Here is a 21,902-nt window from a genome sequence, read left to right on the forward strand (position 1 = left end):
AAATTCAGGCCCACGTAATAATGGCCAGTATCTGAAAACATTTAAAATATAAAGGCAGAAGAAACTACAAACAATTCACATCCAAAAAAATAATAATTATAAGACATTCATCCTTGTTAGCAAAGATATGTAAAAATCCTTGAAATAGTTATCCCTTTTATACTTTCTGCAGAAAAATGTACACTGAATTTTGCAACATTTTCACTTGCCCTCTTAAATTCAACACTGATGACATTGTAAGCTAGTACAACTCTTTCGAAAAGCAATATAATTCCTTTGTTTAAAAATATGTGTGACTGTGGAAGAGGACAGAAAGACAATATGCAATAATGAAAATAGCTGTGTTAGGATGATGATATCATGGGCAATTTAAAATACCATCAAACATGCTGTCTTTTCAATTTTTACAAAGGAAGAAAAATAAAGAGCCAGGGAATGCATTAAAACAAATTTCAGGCTTGTGAATTTGCCAGCTTTTCTTTCTCAGGAATTAATTTAGAAATACAACGTGTAGGAGGTTTGGATAGAAAAATAAACCTATCAAAAATGGAAGCAGGTTAAAAAAAAGAGTGCTTATCTGTTTCTTATACTGATAACACGCTTATGTTGAAAAGATGGGGGAAGCCAATATACAGTCACTGCTGATTAGTTTACATGAAAAAACTGATGGGGTCAATTTTCACAAAGGCTTTACTTGCACATAACTGCTTTACAATTTTCATAAAAACACGTTTTTAAAAAACGAGCAGAGAGGCTGCCCCTTCATGCTTTTCTATCTCAACACAAAGAACACTTACAAAGGGTCAAATGGTGGCTGGAGGCGTTGATGCACATCCACATCTGGCCCCAACACCTCCTAACCTCACAAGACTCCCTCACTCTGGACTGTGATTATGCTATGAAAACTTTTCGTCTTCAGCACTAAAATTCATTTTAAGACATCTCACAGGCATCTTTTCTAATTTTCTTTCCTCTTGTATTGCCATTGTATTTCCTCTACAAATAAACTCGATTAGTTGAAATTACCACTCCAAATGATGGACGATCAGTTTCCCATTCAATTATTGCTGCTCCGATGTCCAGAACGAATTACCACCATACTATGTTCACACTGAGTAATGCTAATGCCTACTGATGCCCCCAGCCTCTACGGCTCCGTCTCGTACTGACGCCAAGGGGCTTTCAGTTACAGCAAGGGCAGTCCCTCCCCCTCTTAGATCAGTTACGGAAGGAAACCCTTTGGAAATGATTTTGCTCCAAAGAGCAAAGTCTCAGCGGAGGAATTTGTCAACTTTTCTAAGTAATTACTCCTCAGAGCCAAGGTTGCCCCATTACCCGGGTTATTTTATCGAAATGGTATGGAAGACTTCATTCAATGCTTCATTCTGCCAGCCACTCACAGCTGCCCCGGGAGCTGTGGCTAATTCTTAACACTTTAAAGCAGGGTTCAGGACCAGTTTAAATTATTATTTCTAATCCATCCAATGGGCTATTTGTGAAATTTAATAGAAATGTATCAGGAAAACGAATTTTAGAAAGTCATGTAAAATTAAAACCCATATTTTATTATTAGATCAGGTACTGTCAAATTACTCTAAAGTTTTTAAACCTTTCTTCTTCATTTCCATGTCATTATAGCATTTTGAGTAGCACCCCTGTACAGTATAGGGCTAGACATGAAAAAACAGTGGGTCCAGTAGCAAATCCAATCACTGTCCAAGCACAGTCCCTAAAAATCCCCACCAGTCTAATTTCACCTCCCCTCGATCAAGGAGCTTTAGAAGAGCTACACATAGTCAGGGGTCAGAAAGAAGCCTTTGGTTTCTCAAAATCCAAGTTTCTCAACAAGTGGTTCCTAACCAGGGGTTTTTTAATCACCCAAGGCGCTTTTTCAAAACATACCTCTTTCCCCACCCCCAACCCCCTTAAAAATACGGTAATGATGACCTTTCTCAGTGAAGCCACATCCTCTGTAATGAAATGCCCTGGGGAAACCCAGCTAACAGCTGTAGTCATGGAGGGGGTGCCACATGCCAGGGACTCTCTAGGGCACTTCCCACTCAGCACTGCTGATCAGCCCTGTGAGTTAGCGATTATCTGTTCTTTAATGAGGAAAGGAAGCTTCTGAAAAGCTGGGTGACATGGCCAGGTTCACTGAGAAGAATGTGCTGAGTGAGATGACAACCCAGGTCTGTGGGTCTCCACCACGCTCATGTTGCCACCAATAAAACATTTCCACGTATTAAGTGCTACGTCCAGTATGGCAGAAAGGTCCGTGGAAATGGAGTATCATCTGTGCCGTGGTGCCCTGGGAGTCAGGCTGCTTGGGTGTGAATCCTGGCTCTGCCACTTCCAAGCTGGGGCAAGTTCCTCAGCCTCTGTCCTCACCCGTCAAATGGAGACACGGCTGCCACCTACCTCACGGGGTTCATCTAAGGACGACAGAAGTTCGCACACCCAGAGCGGAGCGCCTGACACACCCCCGTGCTTCTGCCGGTGCTTTCCCCTTGAACCTGCTCCTTCTCCGATCGCTTCCTGTTTCAGGCCCAATGTGAATCATTCTCAGTCCCCCCTCTGCCCATTTCCAATCAGCTGGCTAGTCAACTCTAGTTCCTATTTCAATTATCAATGTGCCTCAATCCCACTGCCACCACCCCAGCTCCGGCCACCACCACCGTCCCTTCAGCCTCTAGGCGCGCCTCCTCCCGTCCATGTTCCACAGCGTGGCCAGTGGTTTCTCTCAACAACGGGTCTGATCATGTCATTCCCCTGCTTGAAGCTTCTCTCAGCTCTATCCCAACGCCCCAGGAATGTCAAAATACCCTGTGCCTTGGTTTACAAGGCCATGACCCTACTGAGAGTGAGTGAGAGAGAGAGATTACAGACACACACACACACACACACACACACACACACATTAAACCTGAAGCTCTTCAGCTACAGCAGTACTAAGGGTGTCTCCCACAGACGTCTTTTATTTGGGGTTCCTTCTGACTGCCTAACACCTACCCATTCTTCTAGTCTTAGGCAGAAAATCCGCCCTTAACCGCCCTGCCCCAACACGCCAACTCCAAACACCACATTACACTACTGACCCTGATCCTAGGACTCGTCCCACTTCCCTCATCTGCCTCCCTGCTCCTAACTGCGTCTCAAACCCGTTGTATCCCCAAGTGCCCGGCACGGTGCTATGCACATAACTGCACAACAAATGCATCTACAGAGTGAGACAGCACCCACCTTTCTATCTCATTAATCAGCCACCCGCTTGGAAAAAGAGAAAAAAATAAAATAAAAGCCCTATCAAAGCAGTGGAACATGAGCTGCTGAACTTCAGTCATAAGAGAACCAAGAGATACAGGTGCACAGGAGCCAGTGTTTAAAAAGGATTCCCAAATGTGCCAGGTGTATATACCAGGAGAACAGGCCTTTGGCAGGCCTCTCTGCAGGCAGGGCCTTCAGGAGGACGTCCCTCTTCACTGCATTCTCTGCCCAGATGACAGTCATCCTGCCAGGTGCTGCCAGGCTCACCACTGCTGGATCACAACACAACCAAGTGGGGCTGCAGGAGTCAGGCCCACGGCAGTCTCTCAACCCGCCCAATGACAGTTGAGTTCAGATTAAAAAATGAGACACACGTATGTAAATTGGAAAGTTATCTTTTCATTCATATTGGAGATGACTGTGGTAGCTCTTAAGTATCTTGGACTGGCATCAAAAAAATTAAATCTACTCACTGTTGTGGGTTGAATTAAGTCTCCCAGCATGATATGCTCTAGTCCTCAGCCCCAGGACCCATGAATGTGACCTTATTTGGAAACAGGGTCTTTGCAGATGTAACCAAGATAAGATGAGGTCATGATGGATTACAGAGGGCTCTAATCCAAAGACTAATGTCCTTATAATAAGAGGGAAATTTAGACACAGACACACAAAGATAAGGCCATGTGAAGACGGAGACAGAAACTGGAGTGGGGCACCTATAAGTAAGGGAACATCCAGGATCGCCAGCAGCCACCAGCAGCTGGAAGAGGCAAGGAAGGGTTCTTCCCTCGCGCGTCTGGAGGGAGCCTGGCCCTGCTGACACCTTGATTTCAGGCTTCTAGCCTCCAGAGCTGTGAGAAAATACGTTTGTTGTTTTAAGGCACCCAGACTGTGGTGCATTGTTACGGCAGCCCTAGGAAACTAACACACTCACTAAAGTGTTTTTGGGGAAAAAAGAGAGAGTTAATTGGCTCCTTTCCTCGGCAGATAGTGCTAGTCTTAGCTATTACACTGTATAAAAAATAAATCGCACATTCCTTAAGAGCATTAATCTAGATTCTTTTCAATTTTTACGTTATATTTTTGAAGCTTAGTTTTAGTTCATAAGACAGCAGTTTTCTCTGAATGATAAACTAATGTTAATATTTCATGCTGCCATCCCAGCCAGGTGCATCCGAATTCAGAGGACACTATCCCTAATAATAGAAACAGTAAAGCAAAGGGAACTAAAACATTCTTTCAAGCTGACATTTCAGACTCAGCAAAGCGCTCAGCTTTGCAAAGGCCATAAAGAACAGAAACCAACCAGTTAACAAGCTGCTGAATGAAATCCGGCAGGTGTGTGCACGTGCGTGTGTGCCTGACATGGACACGGTGGAAACCACTGACAGTGGAAGCCAGGTAACAGCTGCAGTGAGTGCCATCCTTAAGCCGGTGTAATGTGAGATACTGCTTCCCAACCTTCACCAAGCTCTCCAACATAGACATATTTTTGGTTTACAATCGCTACTTAATAGTAAGCATCACAATATTCAACTCTCGGATAACCACTGACAAACGTGAAGAAACACTGACACCCAGAGGCCCAGAGTGGTCCTTTTCCAATTCTACTGGCATTTGCTCCATCTCTTAAAAGCATCCTTTCAAATCTCATTCTTTGATACCAAACGCTACAGAAGCAGACATACCATTTAGCCTCACAGTGGCTCCAAGGAAACCAGTACTGAAGCTCTCTCTGGGTATGAATGGCATTATTAACCGACTGCCATTAAAGTAATTTAGGAGAAGTGATAAAAGATTTAAGGCACATCTCTACAAATCACTCTCATCATTTTTACCATTTCATAGCCTGACAGTACTATCCAGTTCACACCAGGAACATAAAACATTTGAAAGAGGAAATGTGGGTTCTAAAGACAAGACCTTCTTTTGAGGTGTTCCCACTCATCACTGCTGTAAGGAGGTAGAGAAACAGCTCAAGCACAGCACAAAGAACACTGGCTTCGGAGTCCTAGATCTGCGCTTGTCAGCTGGATGTTGTGCACTTTTAAACAGAGCTATCTATGTGAGTGCAGGTGACCCACCTCTGCACAGACGGGGTGGATTCCGATGGTGCTGTCCAGCTGCTCCTTGGTCAGTCCACACTTGAGCGCGGCTGCAAAGCCCTGTGTAACTTCTCCAGCATTTGGACCCAGCACGTGGAAGCCCACAACACGTTCCTAAGATATAAAACGAAGTAATAAAATGACACTGATATTTTTTTCCCCTTCACAGCATGGAATATGTCCCTAGTCTATTGTAAAAACCCCAGTCACAAATGGCCAAAGCCTGATATTAATGCTTGTTGCTAAAAGCTGTTTAGGCTGAAGATAAAGATAACTCCAACGTGGGCCATACAGAGTGTGGTGGTCACATTGATCAAGAAGCAAGAGACAAGAACTGGCCATGAGGGATGAGGAGGAAAAACATCAAAAGCAAAAATGTCTGCAACTCTGTAAGCACCTAAATGTTCTGGAAAATGCTTTCAAAGAGCAGCTGTGTCCTCATCTCCTCTATCTGGCTGTCTCAAAGCTCCACATATATTATCTGTGATAGCTGAAACATTTAAGAGCAGTCATTCAAATTAAAAAATCATTTTAACTAAGGTTTTAGGGATAGATAAAACAATTAGACTTAAGACCCTTCCAATCTGAAAACATGTTTGATACCAATAGAAAACTGTTTGGCCATTCTGAAATACCTGTGTGGGGATTATTTTGGATAAATTCTAAATCCCAAACTCAGGCGAACCTCTGCCAAGAGCAGAGAAATGTGAAGCATTCTACTGTTCAGACTTTCAGAGTCAGTGCTACCTGAGCTAGACTATCTAGTCCAACCTCCTCATAAAAGATGAGGCAACTTGGGCTGTGGGCTGCAGACCTTACCTAAGGTTTAGCCCCTCCATGGGAAACACTCAGGAAAGTCATTCTGCTGCCTAAGTACTGTAATGTAGCCCACGTTGGGCTTACATCATTCATCCTGACAATCAGGGGATGAGTATATGGGTAAATAAAACACAAAATATACTAGGTCTTAGAATTCACTAGATGTACATGTAATAATGTGGCTAGATCTCAAAAAATGCGATTTAAAAAAAGTTGAAGGCTTCTATTTAACTGAGGATACCACTCAATTAAACCACAATGCATAATGCCTATGGGTACATCACAGGTGGCAAACATATAAAAAGATGAACAGGTGACGTACTCCAAGTTCAAGACAGTGTCGCCTCCGGGGTAGGGAAGAAGTGAGGGGTACAAGATCAAGAAGAAATGCAAAACAGTACACGGGCGTAGGATAATAGTTAACAGCATGGGATCTACTTTGCCTGGGATTGAATTCCAACTCTGCCATTAACTAGGAAGTGCCCTGGCACAATTATTCTACTTCCTATCTAATGCTCGTACAAATCAACTTTTACTAAAACTTGTCTAAAAAGAAAAGAACCTTACGTAAAATTGTTCTTTATGTCAAATGTGTATAGCTCGTTATGGGGTGTTCTAATACATTCAGTTATTAAATATATCTATGATGACCTTTTTTTGCAGAGGATCCAGGTTTTCCTAAAACCCTGGGTTCTGTGAAAAGCAATCTGCAACCGTGCTTGCCTGAAGCAGTCATTTCTAAACAGGATACACAGCTTAATATTAAAATCCCAACACAGGAAAATTATGAGTTCATTAGGCTTTTAACATATGGATTCTTCAGCATCATCTCATTTTTAATGAGGACATTTTTTTCTTAAAGATCCCAGCTAAGTTAAAAACACCAGTTCTCATAAGATTTAATTCACAACACTTACAGAGTTATCTGTGTATGGACATACATGTATCCTGGGTCACAACATAAAATGGGGGCAGCAGTCAGAGCAGTTTGAAAAACAGTGATTTAGTCAATCTCTTTGTGAGTACGGAAACCAATTCTGTGAGATGAGTCAAGGAGTTTGCCCAAAGGCCTTCATTTCCGATTGTTACACGCAGCAGCAAGCAATGAAGTCTTCAATCAAGTCTTCAATCAGAGCCCAATTAAGCGCTCTTCCCATTACAGCTTTCTCATTTGTACCAGATGCTTAACGATATATAAACTTGCGATACTCCTGTTTTTTGTTTCGTCATTATTTTTAGATATCGATGACAACTGGTTCCCTTTCACACAAACAAACACCAAAAGTCGTCGAATTGTCCCTCTGCTTCCTTCACTCAGCACGTTCTGACTGCCTGCCTGCCTACTATGTGCAGGGCTCTGTGCCAGTGAAGCTTGGGGGGTGGGCGGGGGGGCATCAAGCTTTGTCACCATGATCCTTGCCCTGGGATAATGTCTGCGCAGCTGGGGAGGCCAACAGGTGAGACAGTAAAGGAATGCAGTGTGTAGCATGAGATCAAAATAGAGCTACATATTAAAAACAAAATGAAGTTAGCTGCAAGGATTAAATAAGAATTGCATGCACTTACATTGTCTTTCATATTGCAGACTATTTTTGCGTAGCATTTGTTGCTATCTCTTGATGGAATCGTCCATTCCAATGGCCAAAAGTAACTGTGGTAAACCTAAGAAGATTGAAGCGCAATTAGACCCATCATCTTGGGAATATGTTTGTCAAACACGAGCTGTGGTGCAAGGACAGTGGAGGCTCTTCAGTAATTAAACTTCATTAAATAATAAAATTCATGGAATAAGAATCTGGTCAGAAAGTAAATGACTTTAATCTCCTTGTTGTCAGGCCTTTTTGCTATAATGACATCTCAACCTCACAAGCATACACCTTAAGTAATAAATAATAACAACAAAGAGCAAGCAAATGAGGAAAAAAAGCCAATAATTACTTGCTGTCTTGCATAAAAATACAAAAAAAACAAAAACAAAAACAAAAACCAACAGCAACAATAACAACAAACCCACCAACACCGTCTTGTTACCTTATAGGAATGCCAACTTTGGGCAAGAAACAAGTAAGGTGCCAACAACAATTACAGCAATTACCTAGTTCTCTTATATGATACTTCCCAAGCCATTTCCTCCTTTAGCATTATTCACCAAAAGTATTGAAGGAAAAATATAAGGAGCGAGGGAAGATGGGCAAACGGAAGGACACACAGACATCCTTACTGATGTTTCAAAAACTCAAGTCCTGGATGACTAAAGGGATTTATTTTCTCTTCCAACTGCTAGCCTCAATTAGAAACATATGGTTGGCTACCTTTTAAAAACATATTGATTGTGTAGACTTATAATAAGTGTTCTTTTATATAAAATGATGAAAATGTTTTTAATGTGGGTTATAAAATTGAATGTAGAGTACCATAGTATCACAATTACAGAAAAAAAGATGATTAAAGAAATTACCCCAACTGCTAACAATTGCTGTGGTATAGACATAACTCCATAGTAATTGTTTCCTACTTCCCTTAGATTTTTCAAAATTTCTTCACCTCAAATGCATTCTTCTTACAATAAAAAATGAAAATTCTAATAAAACAAAATCCAAAGATTGTCTGTCAAGAGGTATGATATATTAAGAGCCTTAAAATGTATATACCTTTGCTAGGAATCTATTCTCAGAAAATAATCAGAGAAGCAGACAATGAATAATGAAGAGGTTCATCATTCCATTAATAATAGTGGAAAACTGTAAACAATGTAATAAAAGAATGGAGTAACAAATTATCATATAACATCCCTAAAAGGAAATATTGCACTAGTCATTTAAAAAACAGTGTTTTAAAGGGGAAATGCTCGTAACCTAATATTAATTTTAAAGGACGGAAAATGGTATGTAACGTAATCATCACACTGTTAAAAAAAATTTAAGACACATGTGCCTACACAAAATTACATACAATATATAAACACATATAAATTACTTAGAGGCCAGAATTTGCCAAAATATTAATAGTAGTTATTCATGAATTAAAATTTCCTCTTTCACAGTTTCTTAATTTTTCAAACTTCCTATGAGGATATACTATTTTCAGAATCAGAAACAAAATGTTAATAATGTGTTACTAACAAACAAAGATATTAAATGCTACTACTAATGCATATATAAAGAAAAAGATAGCTAAGAGATTTAAAATAGACTCTTATTATTGTAAAATTTACTCTGGTTTACAAATCTGGTCTTTTAGAAGATTTTACTAAAAACAACTTTTTTCCAAATGATTTGAAACAGCAGTCCTTTTGTGCACCATTATTTGTGTATATGAAAATAGCATCCTTGACTATATGGTAAGTGGTAAGTGGCAAAGTCAGTGTAAATTAGAGGGTAATGGTAGGGGGGGAGAAAATACTAACAGAACAATAGAATTGTAGTTAACTTTTAATTTTCATCTTTGTATTTTCCATATTACCAAAAATATTGTTTTAATAATAAAAGGAATCAGTAAAAGTGGCTATAAAAAGTAGAAGTAAGTATTATTGGGTCAACTGATGAAAGTGAAAAATAGAAGGTAGATCAGATAATAAAAGTATTGTATCAATATTAAGTTTCCTAAACGTAACTATCCTGTGGTTATGGTTCAGGAAAAACAAAAAAATACACACAGAGAGGGAAAGAGAGAATATGAAAAGTATAAAATAAATGGGCAAAATGATAATAAATATCTGAATCTGGATGATGGGCATATGGAAGTTCTTTGTATAATTTTCAACTTTTCTGTATGCTTAAAATTATTTTAAATTTTGAAAAAAAAGTAGTAACTTAATATAGGTGTAAAGGGTAGAACTCACCTCAATATTTTCTTCCCCAAATTTCTCCACAGCTTTCTCTTCAGAAAGACCACAAGCACCATATTCCAAAGGAGTAAATACAGTAGTTGGAACATTTTCATAGTCACACTGTTTCAAAGTGGAGAAGAGTTATGATCAGAGAAATTATAACTCAAAAAAGGGTATATAGGGGAGGAAAGCAAACTAATAAATTTCTACCAAGCTAATAAATATGGGAAGCCACAATCCCAGGTATAAACCTCTACTCTGAGAACCATGAACTGATGAAATGAAGCTTTAGCAGAGGTTTCAAGTCCGGCAAGACTAGTCACAAATAAATGATGCACACAGCTTCTCCATCCACCTACCAGCTGATGTTACCAACAAGGACATATGTTTTCTCCCTTTAAAAAAGCAGCCCAAAACAATACTAGTGTACCCAATGCTGACAGTCTCATTATTGATGACAGAAACTAATAGACTTCTTTGGAAAATCAATTAGGTAATGCATATTAAGAGTCATAAAAACTATCTTATACTTTTTGGCCCAATAACTCCATTCTTAGAAATCTATAGTAATAACTTGATAATATATGGGAGAAGCTACGTGCATTAACTGAGCAATGCTCTAGCACTCATCAATAGTAGCAATATTGGAGTAGCTTTAAAATGCAAATAAGGAAGTGGCTCTACAGCACATACTCTCAGTGTAATATTATGCAGCCATTACAATGAAATGAAAATGTAATGAAAACCACAGAAACTAAAAAAGTTAATGATTATGACAGTATTTCCAAAGCATATTTTGTTAATAGGCATAGATGACAAAAGGCTTCTGAAGTCAAAGAAGTCGTACATTGTTGTATTACACAAATAAATAGGTTTCTCAACTATCAGATTTCTCAGAGCCTTTAATATGCTGATGGGAATTGGGGAAAATGTTATTACTATGTAAATGCCAAATATGTCTGTAAGTGCAATTTGATAAAAACCTACCCTGTCACATTTGTACATAGAAGTGAGCCATTCTGCATTTCAAACATGAGAAACTGAATTCTCACTCTCTGAAAACAGTAGGGTGAAATCTTTAAAATGTGCCTCTCTCTAGAAACAATATAATCCTTATCTTCTAAGAACATAAACCTTTGGAATTCTGATGCAAAAGTAAAGGCAGACATCCACTTAGAGCCACAATAGTGTATTAGCGACCACATTTACCTTCCTGCTTTAAACAACTAGAAAACCAGACAAATATGAAGCAACACTTTTTAGACACTGGACAACAGCTGCAGGGCAGAACCCCAAAGAGGGTGGAGCTGCACAGAGAGAACCCCTGAGATCTGTACAGAAGTCCTCTTCAGATTTAGGCTGAGCACTGACCTGTGAATGTCCTGTGAGATGCTAGAACATAGCACTGTACCCACACAAGGAGAGAGATGTCCAAAGTCAGTAGACAGATCCATCCAATTTTTTTTTAGGTATTTTGTACTACGATGATTTCAAATTTATTTGTGAGTACATTTATCCATGTGTGCCCTTTGGTTATTGTTGGTATATAATATTGTAGTATCTCTTTCCATTTTAGGAAACCACAAAGATATAAGGTCAAAAACAAATTCAGTGCATCTCAAGCTATATTTAAATACACTTTCTTGGTTTACCAGATACTAAACTCCAACAATGAATACAAGATGCAACTCACTCAAAGAGGTAGTTAAGTTTATTGCAAATAGTAATACGAACCGACCAACTGATATTCCCTGGATGATCAGACAACCTGGGATTCAAAACCCTTTTTATCCTCAACTCTGTTAATTTCAAAATATAAGATTTCATCATGCTACAATCCAAACTAACGCTAGGTATATTCAAGATGCTCGTTACAAATTTTACTAACAGCATTCTTTGAGGTTTCCCTTATTCTAACCAAACCTAATTTGACCCATGATGATTTATGCATAAGGAAAATGGATAGTGATTAACTTCTTAACAATTAATGTTTCTAGAATCCTTTTAAAAAAATAATTAGGGAGGGAATACTGATAATGGGGAAGGTTATACACGTGTCAGGGCAAGGGATATATGGATAATCTCTGTACCTTCCTCTCAGTTTTGCTATAAACCTAAAACTGCTCTAAAAAAATAGAGTATATTTATTATTTTTTGCCATCTAGTCCCATGAAACATACCTAAGAGTTTCAATTTCCTACAATAACTTTTAAAAACCACTTTATAACATTCATGTAACACATCCAACACTCCAAGAGCAGAAGATACCTTTTTAGCAGGGATGGGGGAATAAAGCCTGCATTTTGGTTGAAGCAGCTCTGCACAATGACATTATTACCGAGGTCCCCAAATCTTTTTATATAGCCTAGACAGGTGCCATAAAAAGAGTACTTAATTTGCTAATAATAAAATTGATGTAATGTGCAACTATTATGACTATATAGAACATTCCAGTGCTGACACTTGATTCATCAAGTTCATTTTATTCTTAGTGTGATTCCAAGAGTGACAATTTTCATAATAAAGTCACAAGGCACAGCAGTCTTAACAATGTCTTATTTGGAATACAGCTAATAAAGCACATCTAGGATGCCATCATCAAAATAACTAAACTACTGAAGGCCTGGGAAACTTCCCAACTGTCCCTGAACAGAGCACTGGGAGTTATTAAAAGCAGTGTCTCAGTGGGTGACGGCCATGATGCTCACCTTGACAGTGGAGCCGGCATAAAGCCTCTGGGCCAGCAGCCTTCCGGCCTGGATGGCCACTGGGGTGAGCTCCAGCTTCCCTTCCAGAATATCGCCGATGGCATAGATGTAAGGCACACTGGTCTGTTCTTCATCTGTGACAGGTATTTTTCCAGTCCTGCAGATTGATTCAGTTAAAAAATCATCATTAATTACCACTATTAATTAAGTAGAACAAAATCCCCTTTCTCCCAAAGAAACCCAAAATGGTAACTCTAGCTGAGGGCAATGTTCTAATGTATTACCAAAACGAAACAACAACAAACAAACAAACTCAGAGGAAACAAAAGCTTAGAGACAACTCTGGTTGCTATTTTGAAAATGGAAGGAATAAGAAAACGATAAGAAACCCTGGAATGGGAAAACTAGATCACACTGGTGAAAAATAAGAATTCTAAATTATAATAACCAGGTCTGTCAGTTACTACCGCTATGATTTTGGGAGGGCTATTTAGCATCTCTAAGCCTCGTTTCCCCCTCCTATAAATGGGGACAATGGTAATGAAAATAACAGTAAGAAGGAAAAGAACACCATCATCTACCTTAAGGGACTGTGAGGATTGAATGAGAATGCATATAAAACATCCAGCACAGTAGTCAGTGGCTCATAGTAAGTACAGAATAAATGTTAGCCATTAACATTATATAAAATCTAAACCTTGGATCCAACTGGAAACTGGCTAGCAGGTTATGAAAAAAAAAAAACAATGAAGAAAAACAGTCCTCACAGTGACATTAGGAATCTCTTCTGAATAACTGTGATTCCTGCAAGGAATAACAGCTTGCCAGTACTCCAAGGGAGCCTGCCATTCACAGCACTCGTTTTCACTTGATGTAAGAAAGGCGGTATTGGGAAATACCCCATGCCGCTCCCATAAGCGGATACCAGAGCCTCAGTTATCCGGTGCAAGGGGGACAGTCCAAAGGATTTTAACTTTTAAAACCCTTGAAGAAATAAAAGTTTTCATACTAGCAGCTGTCACTAGAAATGTAGTGGCCACTCAAGCGCTCCTAAAACTGGGGAGCTTTCAACGTGGTTCAAACCTAAAAATTAAATGAAGCGAAAGCACATGCCTGCCAGTAACTGGGAGGGAGGCTGGATCTTTCTCTGTACACACATACTTTAAAGAAACAAAAAGCAAGCCAGTGTATCGCTCATTTAGATTTTGAAAAGGAAATAAACAAACAAACAGGAAAGAAGATTTTTTTTTTCTAAGCTTAAAAAGGGAATTCACCAACTATGGAAAAATCAACTTTAAAAATCTAAAACTCAAGTATTAACAGTATTAATATTATAAATACTTGAAATAGTATTCAATAAAATATAATAAAGATTTTTTTCTTACTTTTCATTTATCTTTACCCCCACGGTTTCTAAACCAATTTTTCTTGTGCAAGCATCTCTTCCTATTGCCAGCAATACCTGAAAAATTATCAACGATATTGTGACTATTAACAAAAAGGCTTTGCATGAGTTATTTAATCTTATTCTTTTCTGCTTACTAAGCCAATCTGATTCATACACTATTTCATTAAGAAAATAATGCAAGAGTTTAAACAAATTACAATCTTTAAAAAAAAATCCTTTGAACATGATATAGCAGAAATCTTTATCCATTTCTTTTTAAGAAAAAGAGTGTTAACAATTCCTTAATAAACCTAAACAAGTTTAAAGACAAATACAGCAGAGCCTATGACTGAATTCAGTTACTTTAAATATTAAAAGTGGTGGGCTGGGCTGGGCCGGCCTAGCGGCTCAGTTTTAACCAACTGAGCAACAGGGTCTCCAGTTCGATTCCCGACCCGAGCTGAGCTGCTGCTGAGCTGCCGACAGGTGGCAGGATTGCTCAGCTAATGGGCTGGTGAGATGAAAGGGAAGAACACGGGGCAGAGAAATTCTAGCTCATTTAAAAATGTTGATGGGGCCGGCAGAGTAGCTCACTTGGTTAAGAGCGTGAGTTCTGAGCAATAATAGGGTGCCAGTTCAATTCCCACATGGGCCAGTGACTGTGCCTGAGCTGCGTTGCTGCTGAGCTGCCAACAGGTTGCAGGATGGCTCAGCTGGTGAGAGCACGTGCTCCTAACAAGGTTGCCGGTTAGACTCCCGCATGGAATCCCACTCGCAACTAAAATTGAACATGGCACCTTGAGCTGAGCGGCTGCGAGCTGCTGACGGGCGGTGGGATGGCGACTGGACTTGGAGCTGAGCTGGCTGAGCCCTCCACAACTAAGATTAAAGGACAACAACTTGGCTGTTCCCCTTCCTCAATTTCCCAACATTGTTCCCCTTCTCCAATTCCCCAATAAAATCTTTAAAAAAATTTTTTTTTAAGTTGATGCCTTTTTACAGCCATTTGACAATATTTGAAGTCATAGTGGAGAAAATTTGAAGCCATCCCTGCACCAAAACAAATTACGGTATCACAAGTAATAAAGATGTCTTAGAATGGGAATAGAACCAAGGGTCTTAGAAATAGCAAATAGCCATTTTAAGTACCCAGCAAATATGCGTTATTATTTGCTTTCTAATGAAGTGTTGACCTGGGTCCATTCCTTACCGTATTGTACTCCCCTTCAATGACTTCGTTACCATTGGTGGACTTAGCTACCACCCTGAGTCGGCCTGGTGTCCCCGCTTCAATCTGTTCAACCTAGAAAAGTGATCAAGTTTTATTTCATAATAAAGACATGCATCAAGGTGGAGAGTTGTGTCCTCTCTATTTGGTTAATCCAAAGTTAAAACACAAAATCTGATTTGAGAGGTCTGTCATGTCCCATCTCCCTCACCTTAACATCATTAGGACGGTGTGATTCTTTTATTAATCCCCTTCTTTCTTGCTGCTAATGTTTGCTAGAGGGGCTTTCCTTCAAATAGTTCTAAACAGAATACAATTCAGAGAGAAAGCCAGAGAAAGCACTACGACCCCTAAAATCACACCAACAACTTACTGCTTTTCTCAGGCTCCTACCTTGTGACTCACCGAGAACCCCCAATGCCCAGGAGAGCCACTGCTGCTCAGAGTCAGAGATTCGCTTTTGACTACAGATGTTCAGTTTTGTCAACGAAAGACAGACATGGGGGTAGGCCAATCATGATACAAATAACAGCTAGAAAGCCCTAAAAACCATAGTGGGCGAGGAGGTGAAGACAACTGGGGGTTGTCTTCAGCTGTTAAGGATGTAAGGAGGAATAACCAGCCCCAAGCTGTGCCAAATGAGATCCCACATAGGAGCCTACTGCACAGAGAGGTCAATGATAACCTACAGAATGGGTAGCAATGACGAGAAACCCATCACCTGAAGGATTCTGCATGTATGTGGTTAACATTTGACGTCTCTGAATGGCAGCCAAATCATGGGCTTCTGTAAAATATTTACTGGGAGAAACCCGTAAAATCACCTGCAATTTCTACTCTACTTTTGAAACACAACCACTCTGTAAGGGAAAACGGTCAAGGGTCCTTTTATTTTCAACATCAATAAACAGTAAAGATTTCCGTCTTGAACTCCTTTTCTTATATATTTAAGTCCCTTTGAACATACTAGAAATGTCTTTCCTGTTTAAAATGTTCTTCTTTGGAGAAGAGGTGAATTGGCCCATGACTTAGATTTGCTTAAAAATCATATGGGCCTCATCCTACGTCTTACTTCTTTCCTGTTCCAGTTACTCACTTTTCTGTTCCAGTCAGTCATTTTCTGTATCCAAAACAGTTCCTGCATTTAGAGCAGTGCTAATCCCCACAGCCTCTTTGCTCATACTATGTTCTCTGTCCAAAACGCACTCTCTCCCTCCCTCCTCTCTGCATACAGCTTCTTGCACTCACTTTATAGTACAGCAAGTGTTCACTACCAGCCTCTGGGGATTGGGGACACCCTGGCAACCCAGGCAAAACGTAATGTGCATAAGCACAGGCTTATCCACGAGGGATAGTCCACCAGCTTCTCATGGGGAACCACAACACCCCAGATGTTAACATGCTATAAAGGAAGGCGTGCCTTTTCTATCAGTAAAGCATACTCATATACATACAGCCGCTGTTTTCTAATTGTAGTCCTAACACAAATCACGCCTCTACCCCCTAAAAAACAGCTACAGCCATCAAGTGCTGATAACTTCAGGAAATCTACTTAATCCTCACAGCAATTATTATGAGACAGAAAGATGGTACCCGGCACAGACTAAGTCTAAAATGAATCTAAGTGTAAGCTAATGTGGTCTTCACAAGAATGAGATAGGTGCTATTCTCATCCTCACGTTACATAAAAAACTGAAGCTCAGAGCAGTTAAGTAATTCCCCCAAAGTCATAAAGCAAGAAGCTGGCAGAGCAGTACTGAGTCCAGGTCATTCTGACCCCGACACTCACATTCCATCAACATTAGAGATGTCATGGTCATGCAGCGAAACTGTTAAGCCACTGAGCAATTTTTAAAATGACAACCGAGATTCCTTAACTTTAACATATCTACCTGCACTAAAAGAAACTATTAACATGAGACAGGCGAAGTGCTCGATGTATCGAAACATTTGTCATAATGCTAGTAAGTCCCAATAGAACCTGGTATATTATTCAGCCTTTTCAAAAGAATTAATTAGTATAAAAGGCCAACCCACATAAAATTAGATAATTGTTTTCAGGGAAGCCAGAATAACATTGTGCATCTGTTGACTACACTGTATACTGAAATGTCTTATAGAAAAAAATTTTAAATCAGTCTAGTCTTGAACGCTTATTTAAAACACTGGTATGTATGAAGCAACATAGTATAACAGACAAGAGATAAAGAAACACATAAAAGGAGGCATTAAACAGTAGAGAACCAAGGGTGAGAAAGTTCAGAAGAAAATGAAGAAATTATTAATCTGCCAATAAGAACAGAATTATTTAGGTGGTAGGTAGGTTCAAGTTTATGCATCAGTATCACACAATTACAGTGTTTCTAATTCATAATGCCTTAAAGATGCTTCTATCACCCACCCAACTCTCTTTCCTGACTTTTAACATGAGTACAGAATCAACAAACTTACAGGCAACCCACTTACTTTTATTGGTACAAACTGTTTTATAAACTTGACACCGTGTTCTTCCATATGTTCACCAATTTTGTTGGCCATGTCCTGGTCAAATCCTCTAAGGAGAATGGACCGTACCATAACAGTGACATCTAGACCAATCCCAGCAAGAAATCCGGCACATTCCAAAGCCACATAGGATGCTCCGACCACCAGGGTCTTCCCCGGGCAATAAGGTAAGGAGAAAAGATCGTCACTGAAAAGAAAGTTTTTTTAAAAAGGGAAGAAAGAAATAGAAAAATGTTCATATGTGAATAATGACCAAATCAAAGAAATATTTTTACTTTTCCATAAACAAAACACGTTTTAAATTTAAAACATTCAATTAGCTACACACATCATAAGGAGAGATTTTCATAAGGTCTTAAGACACTCGCCCTTTCTTGCTACCCAGTTGCTTTGGGGGTAGCTCCAGCTACCACAGCCAAGCTCAACAAACCGTATTACCTTCTGACAGTAGAACAACTCACAAACAAAGCAATTTTGAGTTGTTTGGAATAATTCTTCACTAATGTGTTTAACGTCATCCATTTGCAAACCCAAACCCCCTTCTTCATCCCACCACTCAGCTAGCTATCTCTGAGGCAGAAGGTCTGTTACCTTTTACCTGGAAAACCAATTATCAAGAGTGGGGAGAGGGATGGGAAAAAACTTTCAACATACTTTTTTTTTGTAATATAAAAATCCAACTATAGAAAGTAAAACCTGTCAAAATCTTCTAGTCAAGTGAAGAATATACAAGACATGAGAGATAGCACAAAAGCACTGTTAGAAAATGATTTTTTTTAATTATGAGAGGGGAGCCTATTCAACACAACAGTTGCCATCTGTGCTGCCCCCATGAGACACAAAGGGAAAAAAATCATATTCAACTCCCAAAAAGGGTCTAAAAAGAGTAAAAACACAAATCAGAAACTCCTGTGCAAAAAGCATCCAAGGGCTGGCTGAGTGGCTCAGTTGGTTAAGAGCTCGCTCAAGAGTTTGAGCTCTGAGCAACAGCGGTTCGAGTCCCGGCTCAAGCTAAGCTGCCGCTGAGCTGCCAACAGGTGGCAGGATGGCTCAGCTAAAAACAAACAAACAAACAAACAAACAAAAACCAAAACATCCAAGAGGATGTATTTCTCAACAACATGGCTTCATGATTTAAAATACCCAAACAACAATTTATCACTTGATGGGCTAAAGTAAACCACATAGCAAAACCTTGCTTGACTCATTATTTCAGAAAGTCCATCTACACTGACACTGTCACCATTCAAACAATTAATAGAGACTAGGGTTGGATAAATCTAAATGGTCTGCCATACTCTTAATTCTTTTAGTGTCCACATTGCAAGTGTTAGGGTAAGGTAATAGATGATCTTAGTTTTGCAGCAAAAAAAAAAGTATATACATATGTATCATTTTACAAAATGTGAATATCCATCTAATTTTATATGTTATACATTTATACTATATACTCACACATATATAAATTTCAAATACAAATATAAATTTAAACATATGTCTGTATGTTAGCAGTGATGTTAACTCAACGGTAAGACAACCAATGTTTATAGTTTTGAATTTTTAAAATGTTCTAAAATAATTTTTCTGACTGGCTGAGTGGCTTAGTTAGTTAAGCGCGCAAGCTCTGAGCAACAGGGTTGTTGGTTTGATTCCCACATGAGCCATGAGCTGCGCCCGAGCTGAGCTGCCACTGAGCTGCCAACAGGTGGCAGGATGGCTCAGCTGGTGAGAGCACGTGCTCCTAATAACAAGGTTGCCAGTTCGACTCCCGCATGGGATGGTGGCCTGCTCCCCCACAACTAAGATTGAAGGACAACTTGTCTGTTCCCCTCCCTCAATTCCCCGATAAAATCTTTAAAAAATAAAATAATTTTTCCTTTCTCTTTTTCCCAGTCTCCTGTCCCTCTAGGAGGTGGGGGGGATCATACTACATTCAAGGAAATGGACTAAGTGGGTTTGAAGAAAAAAGCATAAATCCACAATGGGTTTTTCTTTCCTCCCTGCAATTTCCCCTTACCTGCTGATGCAGTATTCTTTGTCGCCAGGGATGCCCAAGTAACGAGGCCTTTCACCTGTAGCAATGAGAAATCTCTCAGCTGAGTAAATTTTTTCTTTGCCTTTGTTGTTTGTTGCCTGCAAAGGAACCAGTATGACAGCTTTCAATAAATTGTTATCTCGTAGAATTGTAAGCTTTATAGTTAACAAAGGAGGCCATTCATCACATTGTCCAATTTGATCTTCATAAAAATTTGGTACCGTGTAAGATTTATTAAGCTCTGAGTAATCTTAAGGGACTTGCTCAAGGTCACAACACTAGTAAGAGGCAGAGCCAAGACTCAAATCCAGGTAATCTGGCCCCCAATCCAGTACTCTCACCCTTTACCACACCACAAAAGAAAGTCCCCTAAAATGGGATGGCACAATCACCAAACTGGACACACTGGTTCCCAGTGGCTATTACTTTTATTAGGACAACCGGCTTCTTTTTTCCTCCCCTACCTCTAACCAAAGCTTAACACTAACCAACCCAAAAGAGCTCCTCAGGCTGTCATCCAATTACCTTAATCCTATGAGGACCAACAAACTGCCCATATGCGTTCTCATAGGTGACTTTCTTCTCCCGCAGGGCCACACGGTAGCCCCAGTTCAGGGAGCCAATGTGATTCTGCACAGCTTCTGTCATTTTTGCCCAGTCATGTTTAACTGCACAAGAAAATAAGACATAATGGTTAGCTTTCCAACTGCCTAGGGCAAAGATGGTTTCTCCGTAACTATTCGGAGTGGAGGACAAAGAGCAGAGCTTTTCGTGTCGCAAAGGGCAAGTCCTTCACTTCAAGCACACAGGCAACCTTTCACGTTGAAATACTGTTTCCTTTTTAGAAAACTACCAGAATACTAAATAATGCAAGGCTTTCTGGCAATTCTTAAGACTGAAACAACCATTTACAACTGTTTCTCTTTTTTTTTTTTTTGAGGTCTAACACATTTTTATTTATGAAAACAAGTGTGACCTGCCAGCTAGAATTTGTTGACCCCTGGTGAGATCAGTGGCTCCCAATTATTTTTCCACCAGTAACCCCTTTTATTAGGCATCCTCTTGTGGATGCTATACTTAGTGTTTCTCTTCTTTATCTAGAAATGAATGGAAATTGTACTTTGGATTATAAATAGTAATTGCTGGGTTACAAGGTGTGGGAAGGCCTAGAATACTGTGTTTGTAATAACCCCTAAGGGACTCTGATGAAGCCAGGTTTGGCATTACCAAACAGGTTAACAGTCTCTAAAGCAGGGATTGCAAACTAAGGCCCTGCGAGCCAAAGCAAGCCCATCGCTTTTTATTCGCTTTTGCAAATAAAGTTTTATTGAAATATACCCACAATCATTTATTTACACATTATCTAGGGCTGCTTTTGTACTACATGGCAGAGTTTAGTAATTGTTGACCAGTACCACATGGACTACGAAGCCTAAAATATTTACTATCTGGCCCTTTACCAAGTTTACTGACCCCTGATCTAGACGAAGAATTTTAAGAGTCTGTCTCATTGCCCCCCAGATCCCAATCTCACTAGAGAGAGAGAAGTTTTTTTAAATTCTATTATAAAACTAATCTTTTGAGTCAAGGCACTAATATTAAATTTCAATGGATAAAAAAACACACCAATCCTTTGTCATTCATTAATTAATAACATATAGATGACTAGGAAAAAATAGGATACAAATAAAATATATTCTGGTGGTAGGAAGAAGGCAGGTTCTGGGAAAGCTGTGAGTTGAAAAGGACAGGAAAAATCAACCCATACTGAAAGCTTCTATATGGAAATGAGGAGCCTGAGTCTTAGGTTCAGAGTAGCCACACAGGAAGTGAAGAAACCAAGTCTGTGAAAACCAATGGCCAGCCTCCGGAAGTGGAAACGGCAGCATAAAAACGGGTTTGTGGCATCCTAGAGAACAGGGTATAGGTGGTCGATTCTCAAAATCATAAAATGTTAGAACTGCAGCAAACCTTGAGAGAACAGTTCAATTTTTTTAAAAAGTGACTGCAGAGGCCTTTGTC

The 21,902-nt window shown here is 39.6% G+C and overlaps 1 protein-coding gene across 3 annotated transcripts in view; it reads right to left on the reverse strand.

The window, feature by feature from the left end:
* Positions 1-21,902, reverse strand: part of TXNRD1 (thioredoxin reductase 1) — a 78,673-nt gene that overhangs the window by 5,695 nt on the left and 51,076 nt on the right. For all 3 annotated transcript variants that reach the window (XM_019651886.1, XM_019651887.1, XM_019651888.1), the window contains 9 exons: positions 20,406-20,548; positions 19,863-19,978; positions 17,807-18,032; positions 15,323-15,415; positions 14,111-14,187; positions 12,726-12,882; positions 10,030-10,137; positions 7,755-7,850; positions 5,349-5,483 (listed from right to left, as the gene is read on the reverse strand). In XM_019651886.1, the coding sequence (XP_019507431.1) occupies positions 5,349-5,483; positions 7,755-7,850; positions 10,030-10,137; positions 12,726-12,882; positions 14,111-14,187; positions 15,323-15,415; positions 17,807-18,032; positions 19,863-19,978; positions 20,406-20,548 (1,151 nt within the window). The remainder of the gene's footprint in view (positions 1-5,348; positions 5,484-7,754; positions 7,851-10,029; positions 10,138-12,725; positions 12,883-14,110; positions 14,188-15,322; positions 15,416-17,806; positions 18,033-19,862; positions 19,979-20,405; positions 20,549-21,902) is intronic.

The sequence above is a fragment of the Hipposideros armiger genome, unplaced genomic scaffold (assembly GCF_001890085.2).
Source record: "Hipposideros armiger isolate ML-2016 unplaced genomic scaffold, ASM189008v1 scaffold_168, whole genome shotgun sequence".
In the NCBI taxonomy this organism is placed as follows: Eukaryota; Metazoa; Chordata; class Mammalia; order Chiroptera; family Hipposideridae; genus Hipposideros; species Hipposideros armiger.